The 18,457-nt window shown below is 52.3% G+C and overlaps 1 protein-coding gene across 1 annotated transcript in view; it reads left to right on the top strand.

The window, feature by feature from the left end:
* The window catches only part of MED13 (mediator complex subunit 13), a 1,760,496-nt gene that overhangs the window by 937,484 nt on the left and 804,555 nt on the right, over positions 1-18,457 (top strand). Inside the window, exon 15 of the mRNA XM_069615091.1 lies at positions 5,373-5,566. Coding sequence (XP_069471192.1) covers positions 5,373-5,566 — 194 coding nt within the window. The remainder of the gene's footprint in view (positions 1-5,372; positions 5,567-18,457) is intronic.

Genomic DNA, 18,457 nt, shown 5'->3' with positions numbered 1-18,457 from the left:
TATTCCTACTCCTCCTTCTTGCTCCTCTTTTGCTTGCCTTCCAACCTCTTCCTACGCCAGAGATATTTAATTTATGACAATTTTGCTCTGAGTCAGCTGACTCCTGGGTTGGGCCCTCTGAGCTTACCTGATTGGAAGCCCTTTCTCCATCAGATGTGCTCTCCACCACACAGGCTAGCCGTTTAAATTCCTCCAACGGACTCAGACAAGGGGGTATCATCGAAGGGCACAATTGCATCAACCACTATCTCCTTCTCCCCCATTTCTGAATCATGCGGGACATTTGAGTTGGGATAGCAATTTCTGCAGGAGAATTTTATTGGCTTCCTCTTAAGATCTCCTTAGTAGCAGGGCAGTTTGAATTGATGAAATATCCATCCCTTGCTTGGCTAGCTCCAGACGAACCTCCTTTAGGGCCATAAACACAACTGCATTGATTACATTAAGGCCCACTAACGACGCATCACAACTTCCCATTTCCCTTGAAAATTCTAGCAGCGCCCCAGCTTGTGTCTGTACTTCTGCCTTTAATAATTCAAATACCAAGGAATTCGGAACAAAGTTGAGTGTGGAAAGTGTGGCTTCGCTTCATTGATTTACTGTCTCCTTGGGTGCTATGCCTGATGGCAGGCTAGTACTTTCCACAGTTTCCTTACTCCTTTCCTTTTCCGGCGGAATGTGTTGAGCCTTAGGAACAACATTCTCCCCTCCCCTCCCCCTCTCAGTAGCATTTAAAGATTCTTCCTCTCCTGACCATTTGCTCACACAGGAAATTCCACTTGGGTCCACATTTTCTTTCTTTCTCTTTGCAATAATATGCAAGTTTGGGTGGAGAATTGTACTTCTTGATCATTTTGCACTTTTGCACCTCCGTCTCCTAAAGTGGTCTTTGATTTTTTTTTTTTGTGAATTCGTCACTGTGTATTCCAACCCCTTCTTTCAAGCTTGAATGATTTGTTGTCCTCATGCCCGTGGGGCGTTTTTGGTAATGATTGCAGGGGATTCTGATGGACTAAAGCCTGTACACAGTGGCTAGAGGAGCTTTGTAAATGGAGGTCTGACACCGGAGGCTTATGTATTGGTAGAACCACAGTGTTCTCTATTGACGTATCCACCCACTCGGGGGATGTAGTAACATCCTGTAATGTTGTACTGCAGAGTTTCATCTCCCAATAGTCCCTAGTTAACCCCTGTGCTAACCAGAGGCAAACTCGCTATGCCTGACAAAAGCTGCGAAACTCTTCCTTTCTCTTTAGATTAGTGTCTTGGAACCCGAAGATTACTCAGTCTCCTCTCCTCTGAAACTCTGACAGCACAGATGCTTTGAAGATTGAGACTGTGACATCTTCATACAACTAAGCTGTCCCCTAGCCACAAGGCCAATTAAGTCTGAAAAAGGGAATATGAAAACCCAACCGTTGTCAATGATTTTTTGCATGTTTTCTTTTTCCCCTCTTAATTTATCAGGCTGCAGGCTTTGGGGGTAAGGGGGGGGGGGCTTAGATTCTCGAAACAATTTCCCCAGCCGCGCCTCTGCCACTATAAGCTGTGGTCAGCGCCATAAAATTGTGCATAGATTTCTGGGGGTGGGGGGGGGTTACCCAAAACGCGCTAGATCTCTCTAGCTCAACAAAAACGGAGCTCAGCAAAAAGCAGTGCCAAGACACTGCACAAGTCCTAGCAAGGCTCCAGACCAGTCCCCAGCAAGTCCCAGCAAAGTCCCTGCTGTAAGCGAATCGCAAAAAAGAACACCGGCTGGCCAGCAGACGTGACTCACCAGGTAAACTGGTTCAAGCACCGCAACGTGGAATCCTATCGCTGCGGTGTTAGGGAGAATTAGCATAAATGTGCTAATTCCCTTCACCTTAGAAACCCCGAGCAACTTCGCTGGATTTTGAGGACTTGATTTTTTTACCTGGAGAGTGTGAGCCTTTTTTCCCCATTCTCTCATGTAGTTTGTGTTTATTACTCGTGTTCTTTGATTATGAGGTTTTTAGATGAACTCCATAGGCATCATCTTTTCATGTGTGTTGCACAGCACCACCCTCAGTGCAGTGACACAGGGAAGCCTTTTAGGCTGTCCCAAGTTTTAAATGCCTTCTCTGGGATGAACTGTTTCCCTGAGAATGTAAAGTTAAATTTACTTTACTAGTCTTTTTAAATTCCTAGACCCGCCACACACTATCTTACAATAGAGTGCTGGAGGGGTTACCTAGTATCCCCCATGTCTAGAAACTCATGTAGCAGTCAAATGCTACCCTTTCCTATCGAAATGGCTGGTGGCAGTAGTTTTACAACAAACTACCATGATTTTTCCCGACTGTGAACACCTGTAGCTAAAAATTGCTGGAGCCATGTTTTTCAAGATGCCGCCTAAGCCCCCTTTGTTTAAACAGGTCCCGGTATTCTTTTTTTTACCATTTCTTTTTGGAAGGGCCCTTCTAGAGTTTGTCTCTGCGTGCCAAACCAGGTTTGGTCCCTTTGTTTCTATGCCTTTGGCGGGTTTCAGGACTGAAGACCGCCGCTGGCGCCCTAGTGTCTGGGGTGGGCAGGAAGTAAGGGAGGTGCCCGAAACTGCCTGTGCTCAGTTTCCTAGGAGACCTAAATGCACTCTGGTGTGATTGGCTGGGCTGACTGTCCGGCAAGGACAGCCACCCTTCTGGGTGAGTGGCAGCTAGGCTGGAATGAATCGGAGAACACTGTTTAAAAGGCAAGTCTCTTGGACTGAAAGGCAGAGTCGACCACTGGAACGAAAGAACCGAAGATGAGCTGGACAAGGACGGCTGCTGCAACTACTGGACCGTTGGTTTGCCCGGTGGAGCCCTGCTGCAGGTCCGAATCGCCAAGTTCACCTCGATAGAGAAGCCCCTTCAAGGACGACTTGTTCATTTGAGTTGGTGTGACGAATCAACTCGTAAGCCACCTGGATACCATTCTTGGCGCTGGTTAGGGTTAACCAGGGGGAAGGACACCAGCTTGTGTGCTTGAACAGCAACCGGAATCGAAGATTTGCCAGCTTTGCGACCAGTCCCCGTGCAGTGCAGGAGTCCCACGATGTCCTCACTCTTGTCTCCATGAGCGAGATCTGTAGGAACTGGCAGGAACAGAAGTCTTCAGCTGCATCTTTTTCTTCATTGTAAGGTACTGTGAAAACCCGACCGAGAGAACTTACCTCTCACTGTGAAAGTTTGTGGAATATGGGCAACCTGCAGGCCTAGTCGGCTTGTGACCCGACAAACAAACCTTTCTTCCGTGAACTCCTGCTAATAACCGTGGCAAAGACTTTTCTGTTTTAAATACCAGAACCATTTTACTTATACAAGACACTAGCCCATTGACTTTGGCCTACCTATTGCATTGAATCAACTCCTCTGGTGCACTAAAATTATTTTCACTGTTTTAAAGTAACTGTACGATTTGTTTTATTAACTTATGCCTTTTTGCTCCTACTTCAATGCTATTTGTCTCCTACTTCAAGGGAGCTGAACTGCTTAGTAATCAGTATTGTAGTATAACTTGTGTGTGATATTGGTTGCCTCATTTAGTGAATGCTTTATAAATGATTGTGTAATAAATTGTTTTACCAAGAAACCTTGTCCAAGTGTCTATCTGAATACTTGTCATTGTAGACCTTTGTTTAACACCCTTAAAAGCTCACATTCCCTCTTGAGATAAGCTTGGCTGCTTAGCTCGCTACCGAACACTGTGTGGTACAGACTTAAACCAAAGGTTGGTTTTGCTTACACCTGTATTCATAGTTTTGTGTAGTGGGCCCAGAGAGTACTGCATGCAATTTGCCTAAAACGCGGCTACCTCCACCGTCCTCCTTAGTGTGCGTGTTCAGTGAGCAAATCGGAGGAAAGGACCTACGAAAGAGTGTCAAGCCACACCTCTGGTTATGCAAAACAGAAATACAGAGGCCGCTTCCAACACTGCATTTGGCCAGGCAGTTTTGAAGAAATTATTTTCTTAGAGGGGCAACTCTTCTCCCATGGGCTGCCTTCAGTTGCAATCGCCCATTCAAGGACGTCTTTCAGGGGTCGCCATGGGTTGCACTTGCGACTCCTGTGTTCTCCCTTGCTACCCCTAAAAAAAAAAAAAAATTATAATTTTTTTTTTTAACAAATTGAAGCTCCTGGGCTGTGGCCATGTGCCTCCTTGTTTCTAGAGTGGCTGGCTTTCTTGTTCAGGCCTCTTAAAATGCAGGAGGTTCCACAAGTGTAATACTTTGAATAGTGACCCTAAATAAGAGAGAATAGGAATGACAATTTGTCTTTCTGGAATTCTAAACAATAATTGCTAGACTCATTAAAGATTTATTTCATGCACACTTCAGTGGGTGAGTCACTGATTTAGTTCTTAAACAACTCCAATTCACAATGCATACAATAATTCAAAAAGCATTTATAGTAGAATAAGCATTCCTTTCGGACTATGTATTTTGCTTTTCGCAAGTTGCAGTTATTGCATGTTTTTTTCTGCCGATGCATATGGTGGTCCGTTCTTGTACGAAATGTGTATCACAGTGATATTGTAACCATATTGTTTCATAGTGTACTTAGAAACAATGCTATGTGATGGCACTTCCTGTTTTGTCAAGGGGTAAACGGTTCTGTTCCATGTCTCCCCGGGATGTCACTTCGGGGTAGGGGTCGAATGACATCACTTCATGTGATGTCACCAGAGGTTAAGGGTCATGTGATGTCGCTTCTGCTACCCCTGGAACTTTGGTGAAATGACGTCCCTGCTCCCATAAAGTATGGAAGAAATGGGACGGGACGTAGAAGTTATTATAAGTTACTCACCGTAGTGACTAACATACTCCCAGTGCATACTCCCCTTTCCTCCATATGTCCCACTGTCTAACCCTGTAACAGTCAGTGTCATTAGGCAATCCTAATATTGTCGACGTGTCACAGGGGATTGCGGATCATGCTGGTGGGCAGAGTCGGGGGACAATTTTTTTTTTTTTTTCTGGTGCAAGATTTTCTGTACCTGGCGAGGGATGCCCTACAGTATGGAGGAAAGGGGACTATGGACTAGGAGTAAGTTAGTTACTACTGTGAGTAACCTATAATGTATACAATGATGTGTTGGTATATTCTTGGAACCTTTTTTATGCATGTTAGATTTATAATGTATTGAATAGAAATACTTGATATGGGAATTCTTTTTTTGTAAACCACACATTTGGAATTGATAATTGCAACAAATCACAGGGAACCAGAGGCTCACACCAAAGGTTCTCCACAGCACCTTTATGTAACGCAACATGCAAACTAAAATTCCCCTAAATGAAGATTGGATTTTTCACACTGATCAATTGTCAGTTTCTACATTTCCTAACATCAAAATGTTTTCTTTTTAAATAGGATTATTCCTTTGTCTACAGGCCTGACAATGTCCAAGCTTTGGTTGGTTGTTCCATGTTTGCACCTTTGAAGATTCTTCCTAGTCAGTGTTTGCCTTCTATCAAACTGCCAGATGAATGCATTTATCGCCCCAGCTGGACTGTTGGCAAACTGGAGTTGCTACCAACTACCTCCATGTCTTTCATCAAAGATGGGTATGTTTAATGAAGTTAATTGAGTGTGCATGCATTAAAGATGTTAGTGTGTGTACACATTAATAAGGCTTATGGGTCTGCCTAGAATTGCATGCTTTGCATAGTCGGGCATCTAATGGTAGGAGCAGAGTATTGCACATGTTTTTGAAGTTAAAAAAGAGACGTCAACTGGGCGGGTCTATAATATGCCTATTGTGATGACTACTGTACTCGCGATCCCTGAACGTGTTTAGGTCCCGCAGATTGTTTTTTTTCCTGCCATGGTGGCCGGATATGGTGTTTAGAATCTAGCAATGCTACTTTTCAGAGTTTAGTTAAATATGTTCGTCAAAATGTGTGAAGAACTTCCGACTGAAGAATTTGAGTCCTCCGATTCGGGGACCTGCTTCGGCCTACACCAGGCTTCGGCCTTGCATTAGGGAAATCGGGGGGGTGGGGGGGACTGATTATCTTTTTTAGTGAATGCATATTTTCTCTTCCTCTATACACTGCTCTTGTGTTAAGGTCTGGCCATCTTGCAACAAAGTTCTGTGAATCCAAGGATGTCATCACTTATTTCCATGGGTGATCCCCTTCCCCTCCCCCATTATGTTCCCAGGGATAGCAGCCGCTACCTGATCCTGACCCTGTCGGTGACTGAGGCAGGACCACCTTGGGGGAGGTAACTCTCAATGAAACCCAATGACCTCAGTGGAGGAAATTCCATATCCTCTTTCTCTAAATGTTGCTTCCCCAGTTTCCCATGCCTTAATGGCATGTTACCTTGATTTCCCACCTGGGCCCATGGAGCCAACCGTCTCATGAAAGGAGCCGAGGCAGGCTGACTGCAGAGTCCAGTAAGCCATGGAGAACCCAGAGCAGGAAGGGACGTCTTTGTGGCATGCAGCTATACCCGGAGAGCAGCCTCCACACTACTAGAGCCCAGGGGAACGCGCAGCAGTGTCGCCAGGAGAACTGGAACTACAAGGCAGAAGCAGCAAATCTGATAGAAGCAAGCAGGTAGCAGACAGGCTGCTGCTGGTTAACCGCGGGAAAGCCAATTCATACTACAGTAACCCGGTGAATCCGCCCATGGGAAGAGTGGAAACCGGGGGCATACGTCCATGATATCAAAAGGAAACTCAAGTAGATGGTGTGAATGAGACGGAAAGAAGAGTACCATATGTCTTACAGAAACTGAACAAGATATACTCTAGTTTGCAAGTGTGCATAGTACGCTCATGGAAATTCATGACAGGGGATTAAACCATGCATTTCAAGTTACAAGAATATGAGAGCAAGTATGAGAATAAGTGGTTTGCATATAAATAAAGCCCAAACAGGAGAAGTATCCCAGCCATTTTCAAGTCAGACGTGTTTATATACAAGACAAGCCCCGGCAAGTGTGTGCCAGGCAAGATCAAGGTGGACAATATAAGATCTGAGAAAATCCATACCAAATCCTGACTGATATAACAAGAGAACCAAGGCGTGTGAGTGAAACATGTCCAACATGTCCAGGAGTGGAAGAAGCCCGAAAGAGTACACAAGGGTAGGACTGGCAACTTTTGCCCTGGGGGGCAAGTACAATTCTCCAGCATGGGGTCTGGCATGGATTCACATGCTCATGAATATTCCATGTGGTCAGGCTGGGAATCCTCAGTAAAGAAAAAATCAGTTTGTTTCACTTCTGAACTGTCATTCTCCTAGCATCCGAGCAACCAATCACTGGTCTCTGGGTCATACTGTCCCCAGCCACTGCCCTCTCCCTAAGCCCCTCCCCCGGCAGCCATCCTCAGATTTTTACTGCACGTTCAAGTGTTGGGAGTCCTCGTGCTATAGCTCAAGCTTTTACTGCGTTTTCGCGCTTTTTTCAAAGATTTTGTCATTTTTCGGTTAAATCGAGCCTCAAGCTCCACCGTTCTACTTCCGATCAACGGGGACCTGTTTCGGAATTTCCTACGCCCCTCAAGGGTGAAGTTTTCATCGAGTTACGCTTCTTGGAGGATTCCAGAAGATCTAAGGCCTACCATGGACATGGCCAAGGACAAGGGAAGCTTGACGCCCGGATCCAAGCTGTTCAGGAACTGCCCTGGATGCGGGTTACAGAATGTTTTCAAGGAGGACAAGCATTTGAGATGTCTCTACTGCCTTCATGAGTACACGACGCACGTGAAGGACTGTGCGTTCTGCAAGAACCTATGGCAACGGACCATGAGGGATCGTCGTTTTCTGCCTCGCCAGTTGGCTGGAGAAGGGCCCTGCGGGTGTGAAGAAGAAAAGGTCCAAGCGGTCTTCTAAGTCCTGTGAGGGCGTCCCGGCGACGGGGGCCCAACACCAGGCCAAGCGCCGCGAGTCCGCTGGCTCCGGGAGCGCCGAAAGGTCGGGCTCTTCGGTCGCCAGGCAGGGCGCACCTTCCCCGGCACCGTCAACCACGAGCCAACGCTCCGGTTCGGGGAAGAGGAAGTCAGAGACCCCCGGTAAGCTTCGGGAGAAGCCCCGTCCGATCTCGGAAGAGGGGGAGCGAGGCGTCGCCCCTCCCCCGAAGGAGGGCCCGGGACGCACCTAAGGTGGTGAAGGCCCCTACCCAGCAGGCGAAGGCCTCTATCGAGGCTATCGCGGCGACTCTGGCCAAGCCAGCAGAGACACCGCCAGCGGAGACCGCCTCCGGGACGAGTTTCCCTGCTGCCAAGAAGGGAATCCTCTTTTCAGCCCATCGTCGTGGCCGCCATGATGGAAGATGCGAGGGGGGGCACGGTGCCCTCCTCGAGCTCTGAGTCAGCCTCAGAGGAGGAACTGACCGAGGCCGTGAGGAACCTCGAAGTCCAATTCGAGAAGGTTCGATCCCGTCAGGAAGATCCTCGGGAGATAACTGAGGAAGACGACGATGGTGAGGTAGAGCGGCCTTCCCCTCCGGTGCAGCCGGATCCTAGGCCTCAGGATGGCTCGGCGGCCATTTCGTCTGCCATCCAGTCCTTATGCTCTGAGATAAGGACGAGATTCCCACGGCCCAGGCCGGAGGACACGCAACCTGGCCCATCGGGAAGTCCTCAGAACAAACGACGGAGGACCCAACCCTCTCCTCCGCTCGCCCCCGTAAGGCCTACAGTTCCCTCCTCATCCTCCCACGAGTCGGGAGATGACGGTGCGTTGGGCTCGACGACGGGTTCTGAGGGCGACGACGACGAAACGGGTCTCCCGTCGCACAGGCCTCGCCGCCTGACGAGATTGGCTCATTCCACGCCATGATCGCCAGGGCGTCCGAATTGTTCCAGCTCTGCCCGGAGGAGCAGAAAAAGGAAGGTTTCCTCTAACAGCACCGGGAGGCCAAGAGGAAGACTGTCATCGCGCTGCCCCTAATCGATGACATCTGGGAGGAGGGCCTGTCGGTTCTCAAGAACCCCCTCCACGGCACCAGCCAAACGGGACCGGTACGAGAAGAAGCACCGGGTCCCCGAAACCGCTCCCCTCTGCCTCAGGGCCCAGCCAACGCCAGACTCGGTCGTCTCGGCGGCGGCGAAGAAGAAAGCGGCGGGGTCAGGAGTCTCGACGTCGAATTCCCCGCCGGACGGCAAGGGAAAGAAGTTGGACGCCATGGGGCGGTGGATCATTTCGTCGGCAACAACGATCAAAGCGGCCAACGCCCTGGCGATCGTGGCCCGTTACGACAGGGAGCTCTGGTTTAAGCTGGCCCCCATATTGGACTTCCTGCCGGACGACAAGAGGTCCGAGGCTCTGGAAATACTGCAAGAGAGCGAGGTGGCGTCGGACCACGCCATAACGGTGTCAACCGATATTGCCGATACCGGGTTCTGCCAGCTGGGCAACGGTGTTTGGACGTCCAGACCAGGGTGTTCCGTCAGGACGTCCAGACCAGGGTGTTGGACATGCCGTTCGACGGCAGCAACTTGTTCGGGAAGGCGGTGGACGAATCCCTCCAAGCCATAAAGACGGACACGGAGACGGCCCGCGCCCTACAGCAACGACGGCCCTTTCGGAGCTCTGGAGGCAGACAGGGTGCCTCCAAGGGATCCAGCGGTGGCTCGTCCTACCGCCAGCCGGCACGCTCCTCGTCTCAGGAGGCCTACAGGGGTCGCGGCAAGCAGGGAGCGCCTCGCCGCCGTCGGCAAGGTTGCCAGGGCGGCAAGGCCACCACCTCCAAGCAGGACTGAACCGGCCGTGGTCTCGGGCCCCCACCGAAGCACCCCGGTGGGAGGCCGGCTGACGAACTTCGTCGGCGTGTGGAAGTCCATCTCCACCGACCGTTGGGTGCTGGATACCCTGGCAAGAGGACACTCTATTGAATTCCTGAAGAAGTGCCCTCACGTTCCACCTGTGGCCAGGAAGGAAAATCACGTCCCGCAACTGCTGTTGGAAGTACGGGCGATGCTCAGGAAAGGCGCCATCGAGCTTGTCCCGAAGAGGCTTCGGGGCTCCGGGGTATACTCAACGTACTTCCTCGTCAGGAAGAAGACGGGCGGCTGGCGCCCCATCCTGGATCTTCGTCGTTTGAACAAATACATCAGATCACAAAAGTTCAGGATGGTCACCCTCCAGCACGTACTGGGACAGCTGGAGGAAGGCAACTTTCTATCGTCGTTGGACCTGGAGGATGCATACTTCCACGTTCCCATCCTCAAAAGTCACCAAAAGTTCCTCAGGTTCGTCGTCCAGGGACACCACTACCAATTCAGAGCACTGCCGTTCAGATTGAAGTCGGCCCCCAGGGTCTTTACCAAGTGCCTAGCACCAGTGGCGGCGCGGCTGCGCCTGCAGGGGATTCACGTCTACCCCTACCTGGACGACTGGCTCATCCGCTCAAGGACGAGGGAACTCGCCGTCGAACACACTGCGAGGACCGTCCAGATACACAGACCTGGGATTCGCCATAAACTACCCAAAGTCCCACCTGGTGCCGTCGCAGGTGGCCCTGTTTCTGGGAGCGAAGCTCGATACGGTGTGAGGCGCCTGGCGGCCCCGTCGGAAGAACGGACGAAGGCCATTCTAGGCAAAGTGCAGCACCTGCTTGCCACGGACGTGGCCAGGGTGAGGTCCATCAAGTCCCTCGTGGGGATGATGTCCTCTTGCATCTACCTGGTGCGCCTCTGCAGACTACGGATGCACCCTCTTCAAGAATTTCTCGACGCCCGTTGGATGCAGGCCACGGGCACCTTCGAAGACCGGGTCCCCCTCAACGAGGTGTTCCGGTGGGTGATTCAGTGGTGGGGCGTTCGAGCGCACCTCACGGCGGGCAAGGACTTTCAGACGCCGGCGTACCAGGAGACTGTGACGACGGACGCCTCCCTGGAAGGCTGGGGCGCCCACACTGGAGATCTCCACGCAAGAGGCCTCTGGCTCCCGGAGGAGAGGGTCCTGCACATCAACGTCCTGGAACTCTGAGCCGTGTTCTGGGCTCTCAAATCGTTCCTCCCGTTGCTCAAGGGCAAGGTGGTGCGGATCTTCACGGACAACACCACGACAATGTTTTACATACGGAAGCAGGGAGGCACCAGATCCCCAGCCCTATCCAAGGAGGCACAGGATCTGTGGCACTGGGCGGTCGCCCAGGGGATGTTCCTGGTTCCCTTCCACCTGGCAGGAGAAAGCAACACCATCGCCGACTCGCTCAGCAGGGAGCTGCGCGCGTGCCACGAGTGGGAACTGCGCCAGGATCAAGTGGATCAACTCTTCCGACGATTGGGCAAACCCCAAATCGACCTGTTCGCAACAGCGACGAACTCGAAGTGCAAGAGGTTCGCCAGGTTTCCCCAGCCGAGAAGCATGGGCGATGCGTTCTTGTTCCCCTGGGACGGCCTATACCTGTATGCGTTCCCTCCGTTGCCGTTGCTGCTTAGACTCATCAGCCAGCTCAAGAGGTCCCGGTGCAGGATGATCCTCGTCGCACCGGCGTGGCGGAGGCAGATCTGGTTCCCGGACCTTCTGGACTTGTCAACGTCCCCTCCCATCAAGCTGTCGGCGGACGCGGACCTTCTCTCCAGAGAAGGAGGCGTCGTCTTCCACCACGACCCGGCGTCGCTGAACCTGCAGGCTTGGCTCCTGCAGCGCTAGAGTTTGGAGGGTACGATATCCCGGCTGACTGCAGAGAGGTTCTTGCAAAGGCCAGGGCGTCCTCGACTCTCAAATGCTACGGTCATAAGTGGAAGAGGTTCTCTATCTGGTGCCGAGCACAGAAGATCAACCCCCGACGGATTACGGCCCCTCAAGTGCTGCCGTACCTGCTATCGCTGGCAAAGGCTGGGCTAGCCCATGCCTCCATTAAGATTCATCTGGCGGCGACCTCCAGATATACCAGAACCACGGGACGGACGTCCCTGTGGTCCCATCGACTGGTGAAAGTTTATGAAAGGACTGTTCCGGTCGTTCCCGCCGGTGAAGGCCCCGACCCCGGCGTGGGAACTTAATGTGGTGCTGACCAGGCTCATGGGGCCCCCATTCGAGCCGATGCACTCCGCACTGATGAAGTTTGTGTCGTGGAAGACTGCATTCCTGGTGGCTATTACCTCCGCACGACGAGTGGGAGAGATCCAGGCCCTATCCTGCAAAGCACCGTACTTGACTTTCCAAGCCTCGAGGGTGGTGCTTAGGACGCACCCCTCCTTTATGCCCAAGGTGCCGTCAGACTTCCATCTTAACGAGCCCTTGGTGTTACCTGTTTTCTTCCCGTCTCCTTCGTCGCCGGCCGAGAGGACTTTGCACTCGCTGGATGTGGCTAGAGCGCTGAAGTTCTACGTGGACCGCACGAAGAATTTCCGAAGGACATCACAGCTGTTTGTGAACCTTGGACCTGTGAATCAAGGGAAGGCTCTCTCGAAGTCTTCTATTTCCAGATGGCGCTCCGGCTGCATCATGCACTGTCACCGGCTGGCTAACCGACCGCTGCCAGACCGTCCGAGAGCCCATTCGACCAGAGCGATCGCTGCTACTACGGCGTTCTTATCTGGTGTGCCCCTGCTGGACATCTGCAGGGCTGCTACGTGGAGGTCGACGCACACCTTCACGAGATTCTACTGCGTCGATCGGGATTCCAGGGAGGAGTCCAGGGTCGGCCAAGCAGTGCTGCGCAACCTGTTCGCTTAAGGTGAGCCTGGTGAGGAGGTAAGAGATGCTTAATGTTGAGTTTTTTGTATTGCTTAATGTTGAGCCTTTTACCACCCCCCGTGGTTGTGCATGTGTGTACTGCTATTTAATCTTATATTCATGAGCATGTGAATCCATGCCAGACCCCATGCTGGAGAAGGAACAAGTTACTTACCTGTAACTGTTGTGCTCCAGCATGGGTCTGGCATGGATTCACATGCGAACCCTCCCGCCTACCCCTCTGCGGCTCCTCACTTGGTCATACTGCCACTTCACGTGCTACCAAATCTGAAGATGGCTGCCAGAGGCGGGGCTTAGGTAGAGGGCAGTCATTGGCTGTGGTCAGTATGATGCAGAGATCAGTGATTGGTTACTACTAGGAAAGACAGATCAGAAACGAAACTGATACTGATTTTTTCTTTACTGAGGATTCCCAGCCTGACGACGGGTAATATTCATGAGCATGTGAATCCATGCCAGACCCATGCTGGAGAACAACAGTTACAGATAAGTAACTTGTTCCTTACTCGATATCTGGGACAAGGGACTTGCGATCCTGAAGAACCCGTCCACGACGCCTGCTGAGAGGGACAGGTACGAGAAGAAGTACCGGGTCCCCGACGCCGCCCCTTTGTGCCTCCGGGCTCAACCTATGCCGGATTTGGTCGTCTCAGTGGCGGCCAAGAAGGCGGCGGCAGGGGCGATAGCCTCAACCTCTACTTCCCCACCTGACGGCAAGGGTAAGAAATTGGAAGCCATGGGACGACGGGTCATCTCGTCGGCAGCGACTACAATTAAGGCGGCCAACGCCTTAGCGATTGTGGCCCGTTACAACAGGGAGCTTTGGTACAAGATAGCCCCCCTACTGGACTTCCTACCAGAGGGCGGAGGCCCTGGAGATTCTGCAGGAAGGTGAGGTGGCGTCGGACCACGCCATAATGGTGGCAACGGACATTGCCGACACCGGGTTTCACCAGTTAAGCAACAGTGTTTGCCTTCGACAACGAGGCTGGCTCAAGGCAACAGACTTCAGTCAGGACGTGCAGACCAGGGTTTTGGACATGCCGTTCGATGGCAACAACCCGTTTGGGAAAACAGTGGATGAGTCGCTGCAGGCCATCAAGGCCAACACAGAGATGGCCCGAGCCCTGGGAGTCCTTCAGCAACGACGGCCCTTTCGGAGCGCCGGAGGCAGACAGGGGGGCCCTCCAAGGGATCGGGCGGTGGCTCTTCTAGGTACCGCCAGGTGGCCCGCTCTTCGTCCCAGGAGGCTTACAGAGGTCGCGGCAAGCAAGGAGGATCTCGGAGTCGTCGCCAAGGAGTCAAGGCCGCCTCCAAGCAAGATTGAACCGGCCGTAGCGTCCGGGGGGCCCCCACCGAAACAACCCAGTGGGAGGCCGGCTGGGGAAGTTCATCAGCGTGTGGGAGTCCATCTCCACCGACCGTTGGGTGCTGGATGCCCTGTCCCACGGGCACACTCTTGAATTCCAAAAGAAGTGTCCCCGCATTCCTCCCATGGCCAGGAAGGAAAGTCACGTCCCTCATCTGTTGTTGGAGGTAAAGGCAATGCTCAAGAAAGGTGCAATCGAGCTCGTCCCCAAGAGGCTCCGGGGCTCTGGAGTATACTCAAGATAGTTCCACGTCAGAAAGAAGACAGGCGGTTGGCGCCCCATCCTGGACCTATGTCGGTTGAACAAATACATCAAGGCACAGAAGTTCAGGACGTTCACTCTCCAGCACGTGCTGGGGCAGCTGGAGGAGGGCGACTTCCTATCGTCGTTGGACTTGGAGGATGCTTACTTCTACATCCTCATCCTGAAAGGACACCGAAAGTTCCTCAGATTCATAGTCCAAGGACGCCACTACCAATTCAGAGCTCTGCCATTCGGACTGAAGTCAGCACCGAGGGTGTTCACCAAGTGCCTAGCACCAGTGGCGGCGCGGCTGCGCCTGCAGGGGATCTACATCTACCCCTACCTGAACGACTGGCTCTTCTGTGCAAGGACAAGAGAACTCTCCGTCGAGCACACAGCGAAGACAGTCCGCGTACTCACGGAGCGGGGTTTCTCCATCTACCCGAAATCCCATTTGGTTCCGTCGCAGGTGCCACTGTTTAGGGAGCGAAGCCCGATACAGTGGAATGATTTGCGTCTCCGTCAGAGGAAAGGACGAAGGCCATTTTAGGCAAGGTGCAGCACCTGCTAGCCACGGACGTGGCCAGGGTGAGATCCATCAAGTCCCTCCTCGGAATGATGTCCTCATGAATCTATCTAGTGCGCCTGTGCAGGCTACGGATGTGTCCTCTACAGGAGTTACGCGACGCCCGCTGGATGCAAGCGGCGGGCAGCTTCGAAGACAAGATCCCGCTCAACGAGGTTTTCCGTCGGGCGTTTTAGTGGTGGGGCACCGTGCACACCTCACGGCGGGCATGGACTTCCATACCCCGGCACATCAGACAGTGACGACAGACGCCTCCCTGGAGGGATGGGATGCGCACACCAGAGATCTCTACGCAAGAGACCTTTGGCTCCCGGAGGAGAGGTCCCTCCACATCAACATCTTGGAGCTCTGCGCCGTGTTCTTGGTGCTCAAGTCGTTCCTCCCGTCCCTCAAGGGCAAGGTCGTGAGGATCTTCACCGACAACACCACCACGATGTTCTACATCCGGAAGCAGGGAGGCACCAGATCCCCAGCCCTATCCAAGGAGGCCAAGGATCTGTGCACTGGGCCGTCGCCCAGGGGATGTTTCTAGTTCCCTTCCATCTGGCAGGAATAAAAAACATCATCGCCGACTCACTCAGCAGGGAGCTATGCTCGTCCCACAAGTGGGAACTACGCCAGGATCAAGTGGATCGGCTCTTTTAACGATGGGGCAAACCCCAGATCGACCTGTTCACGAAGGTGACGAACTCCAAGTGCCAGAGGTTCGCCAGTAGGTTTCCCCAGCCGAGGAGCATGGGCGATGCTTTCTCGTTCCCCTGGGACGGGCTGTTCCTGTATGCGTTTTCTCCGTTGCCGCTTCGACTCATCAGCCAGCTCTAGAGGTCCCAGTGCAGGATGAGCCTCATCTCACCGGCGTAGCCCAGACAGATCTGGTTCCAGGACCTTCTGGACCTCTCAGCGTCACCCACCAGTCAAGCTGCCGACAGACGCAGATCTTCTCTCTAGAGAGGGAGTCGCCATTCTTCATCACAACCCGTAGTCGCTGAACTTGCAGGCCTGGTTCCTGCAGCACTAGAGTTTGGAGGGTACGATATCCCGGCTGACTGCAGAGAGGTTCTTGCAAAGGCCAGGGCGTCCTCAACTCTCAAGTGCTACGGACATAAGTGGAAGAGGTTCTCGGTCTGGTGCCGTGCACAGAAGATCAACCCCTACGGATTACGGCACCTCAAGTCCTACCATACCTATTGTCGCTGGCCAAAGCTGGACTAGCTCACGCTTCCATCAAGATACACCTGGCAGCGATCTCCCGATACACCAGAACTGCAGGATGGCCGTCCTTGTGGTCTCATCGACTGGTGAAGGAATTTATGAAGGGACCGTTCCGATTGTTCCTGCCGGTGAAGGCTCTGGCCCTGGCGTGGGAGCTCAACGTGGTGCTGACCAGGCTCATGGGGCCGCCATTCGAGCCTTTGCATTCATCTCCGTTGAAGTTCCTGTCGTGGAAGACAGCATTCCTTGTGGCCATCACCTCCGCACGACGCGTGGCAGAGATTCAGGCTCTATTCTGCAAGCCTCCATACTTGACTTTTCACGATACGAGGGTGGTGCTGAGGGCGCACCCCTCTTTCATGCCCAAGGTGCCGTCTGACTTCCATCGTAACAAGCCCTTGGTGTTGGCAGTTTTCTTTCCGTCGCCTTCGTCGCCGGCCGAGAGGGCTTTGCACTCGCTGGATGTAGCTAGAGCGCTTAAGTTCTACGTGGACAGAACGAAGAGTTTTCGGAAGACATCACAGCTGTTTGTGAACTTTGGACCTGTGAAGGGAAGGCTCTCTCGAGGGCTTCCATTTCCAGATGGCTCTCCGGCTGCATCATGCACAGTCATTGGTTGGCCGACAGTTGCCCGGCCGTCCGAGAGCCCATTCGACCAGAACGATCGCTGCTACTACGGCGTTCTCGTCTGGTGTGCCCCTGCTGGACATCTGCAGGGCTGCTACGTGGAGGTCGACGCACACCTTCACCACATTCTACTGCGTCGACCGAGATTCCAGGGAGGTGTCCAGGGTCGGCCAAGCAGTGCTTTGCATCCTGTTCGCCTGAAGCTGGGCCTGGTGAGGAGGTAAGAGTTGCTTAATGTTGAGCCTTTTGCCACCTCCCGTGGTTGTGCATGTGTGTACTGCTATGCATTCTTATATTCATGATCATGTGAATCCATGCCAGACCCCATGCTGGAGAAGGACCAAGTTACTTGGCTGTAACTGTTGTTCTTCAGCATGGGTCTGGCATGGATTCACATGCGAACCCTCCCTCCTTCCCCTCTGCGGCTCTTCACTTGGTTATACTGCCACTTTACGTGCTACCAAATCTGAAGATGGCTGGGGGCAGTATGACCCAGAGACCAGTGATTGGTTACCACTGAGACAGACAGATCAGAAACGAAACTGATACTGATTTTTTCTTTACTGAGGATTCCCAGCCTGACTGGGAATATTCATGAGCATGTGAATCCATGCCAGACCCATGCTGGAGAACAACAGTTACTGGTAAGTAAATTGTTCCTTTCATGAACTTTGTTCCTGTGGACCATGGCAAAGCTTTGTCCAAGGCTTCCATTTCCAGGTGGCTCTCTGGCCGTATCACTCATCATGCCCGGTTGACAGACTGACCGCTGCCTGGCCGTCCGAGAGCCCATTCCACCAGAGCAATCGCTCCGATGACAGCTGTTAGGGAGAATTATCAGAAATGTGCTAATTCCCTTCTACCTTGGAGACACCCACTCTTTTGCTGGACTTTAGGACTTTTAATTTCTAATCCAGAGAGAGACATTTTTCCCCCCCTCATGTTTTTTTTCTGTGCTTTGGACTTTCTTTTGAATTTGGAATCTGACAAACTCCATAGGCATTATCTGTGCATTGTGTTGTAACTTTCTAGAGCCAGCACACACTATCTTAACATAGGGTGCTGGAGGGGTTACTTAGTATCCCCTTTGTCTAGTTTCTCATATAACATTTTTGTTATCCTTTGTACAATTAATGGCTGGTGGCAGTGTGTTACTTTTTACTACCATTGTGTTTTGCTGCGTTCGCAGTTGCAGTAAGGCTCCCATGGGTGCCCATTTTGTCAAACCGGCACGGTTGTCTTTTTTCGCCATTTCTTGTTGGAAAGGTCCTTCTTGAAATTTACTCTGCGCGCCAAACCAGGTTTGGTACCTTTGTTTGTTTTGCCTTTTGCGGGATTCACAAGTGAATCCCGCCTCTGGCTCCAGCATGTCTGGCAGGGGCAGGAAGTGAGGGAGGTGCCGGAAACTCCCTGTGCTTAATCCCCTTGCTTACAAGAATGCACCCAAAGGTAATTGTCCGGCTGGCTGATGGGAGAATCCTGCATAAAAGGTGAGGCTTTTTGGCTTGGAGGGCAGTGTTGACCACTGTACAACGGAATCCGAAGACTAACTTGGAAGAGACGTCTGCTGCAACTCCTGGACCATTGGTTTGCCCGGTGAAGCCCTGCTGCTGTGCTGAAGCTCCGAATTCGCCTCGACTAGAGAAGCCCTGCGAGGACGACTTCTCTGCACGGGTGGGTGGGAACAATCCACCACAAAGTGAACTCATCTAGACATCCTCTCGGAGCTGGCTGTACTTCCGCTGATGCTGGAAC

Source organism: Ambystoma mexicanum, chromosome 9, assembly GCF_040938575.1.
Source record: "Ambystoma mexicanum isolate Mex_15411 chromosome 9, UKY_AmexF1_1, whole genome shotgun sequence".
Taxonomy (NCBI): domain Eukaryota; kingdom Metazoa; phylum Chordata; class Amphibia; order Caudata; family Ambystomatidae; genus Ambystoma; species Ambystoma mexicanum.
This window is presented reverse-complemented; position numbering and strand designations above follow the sequence as displayed.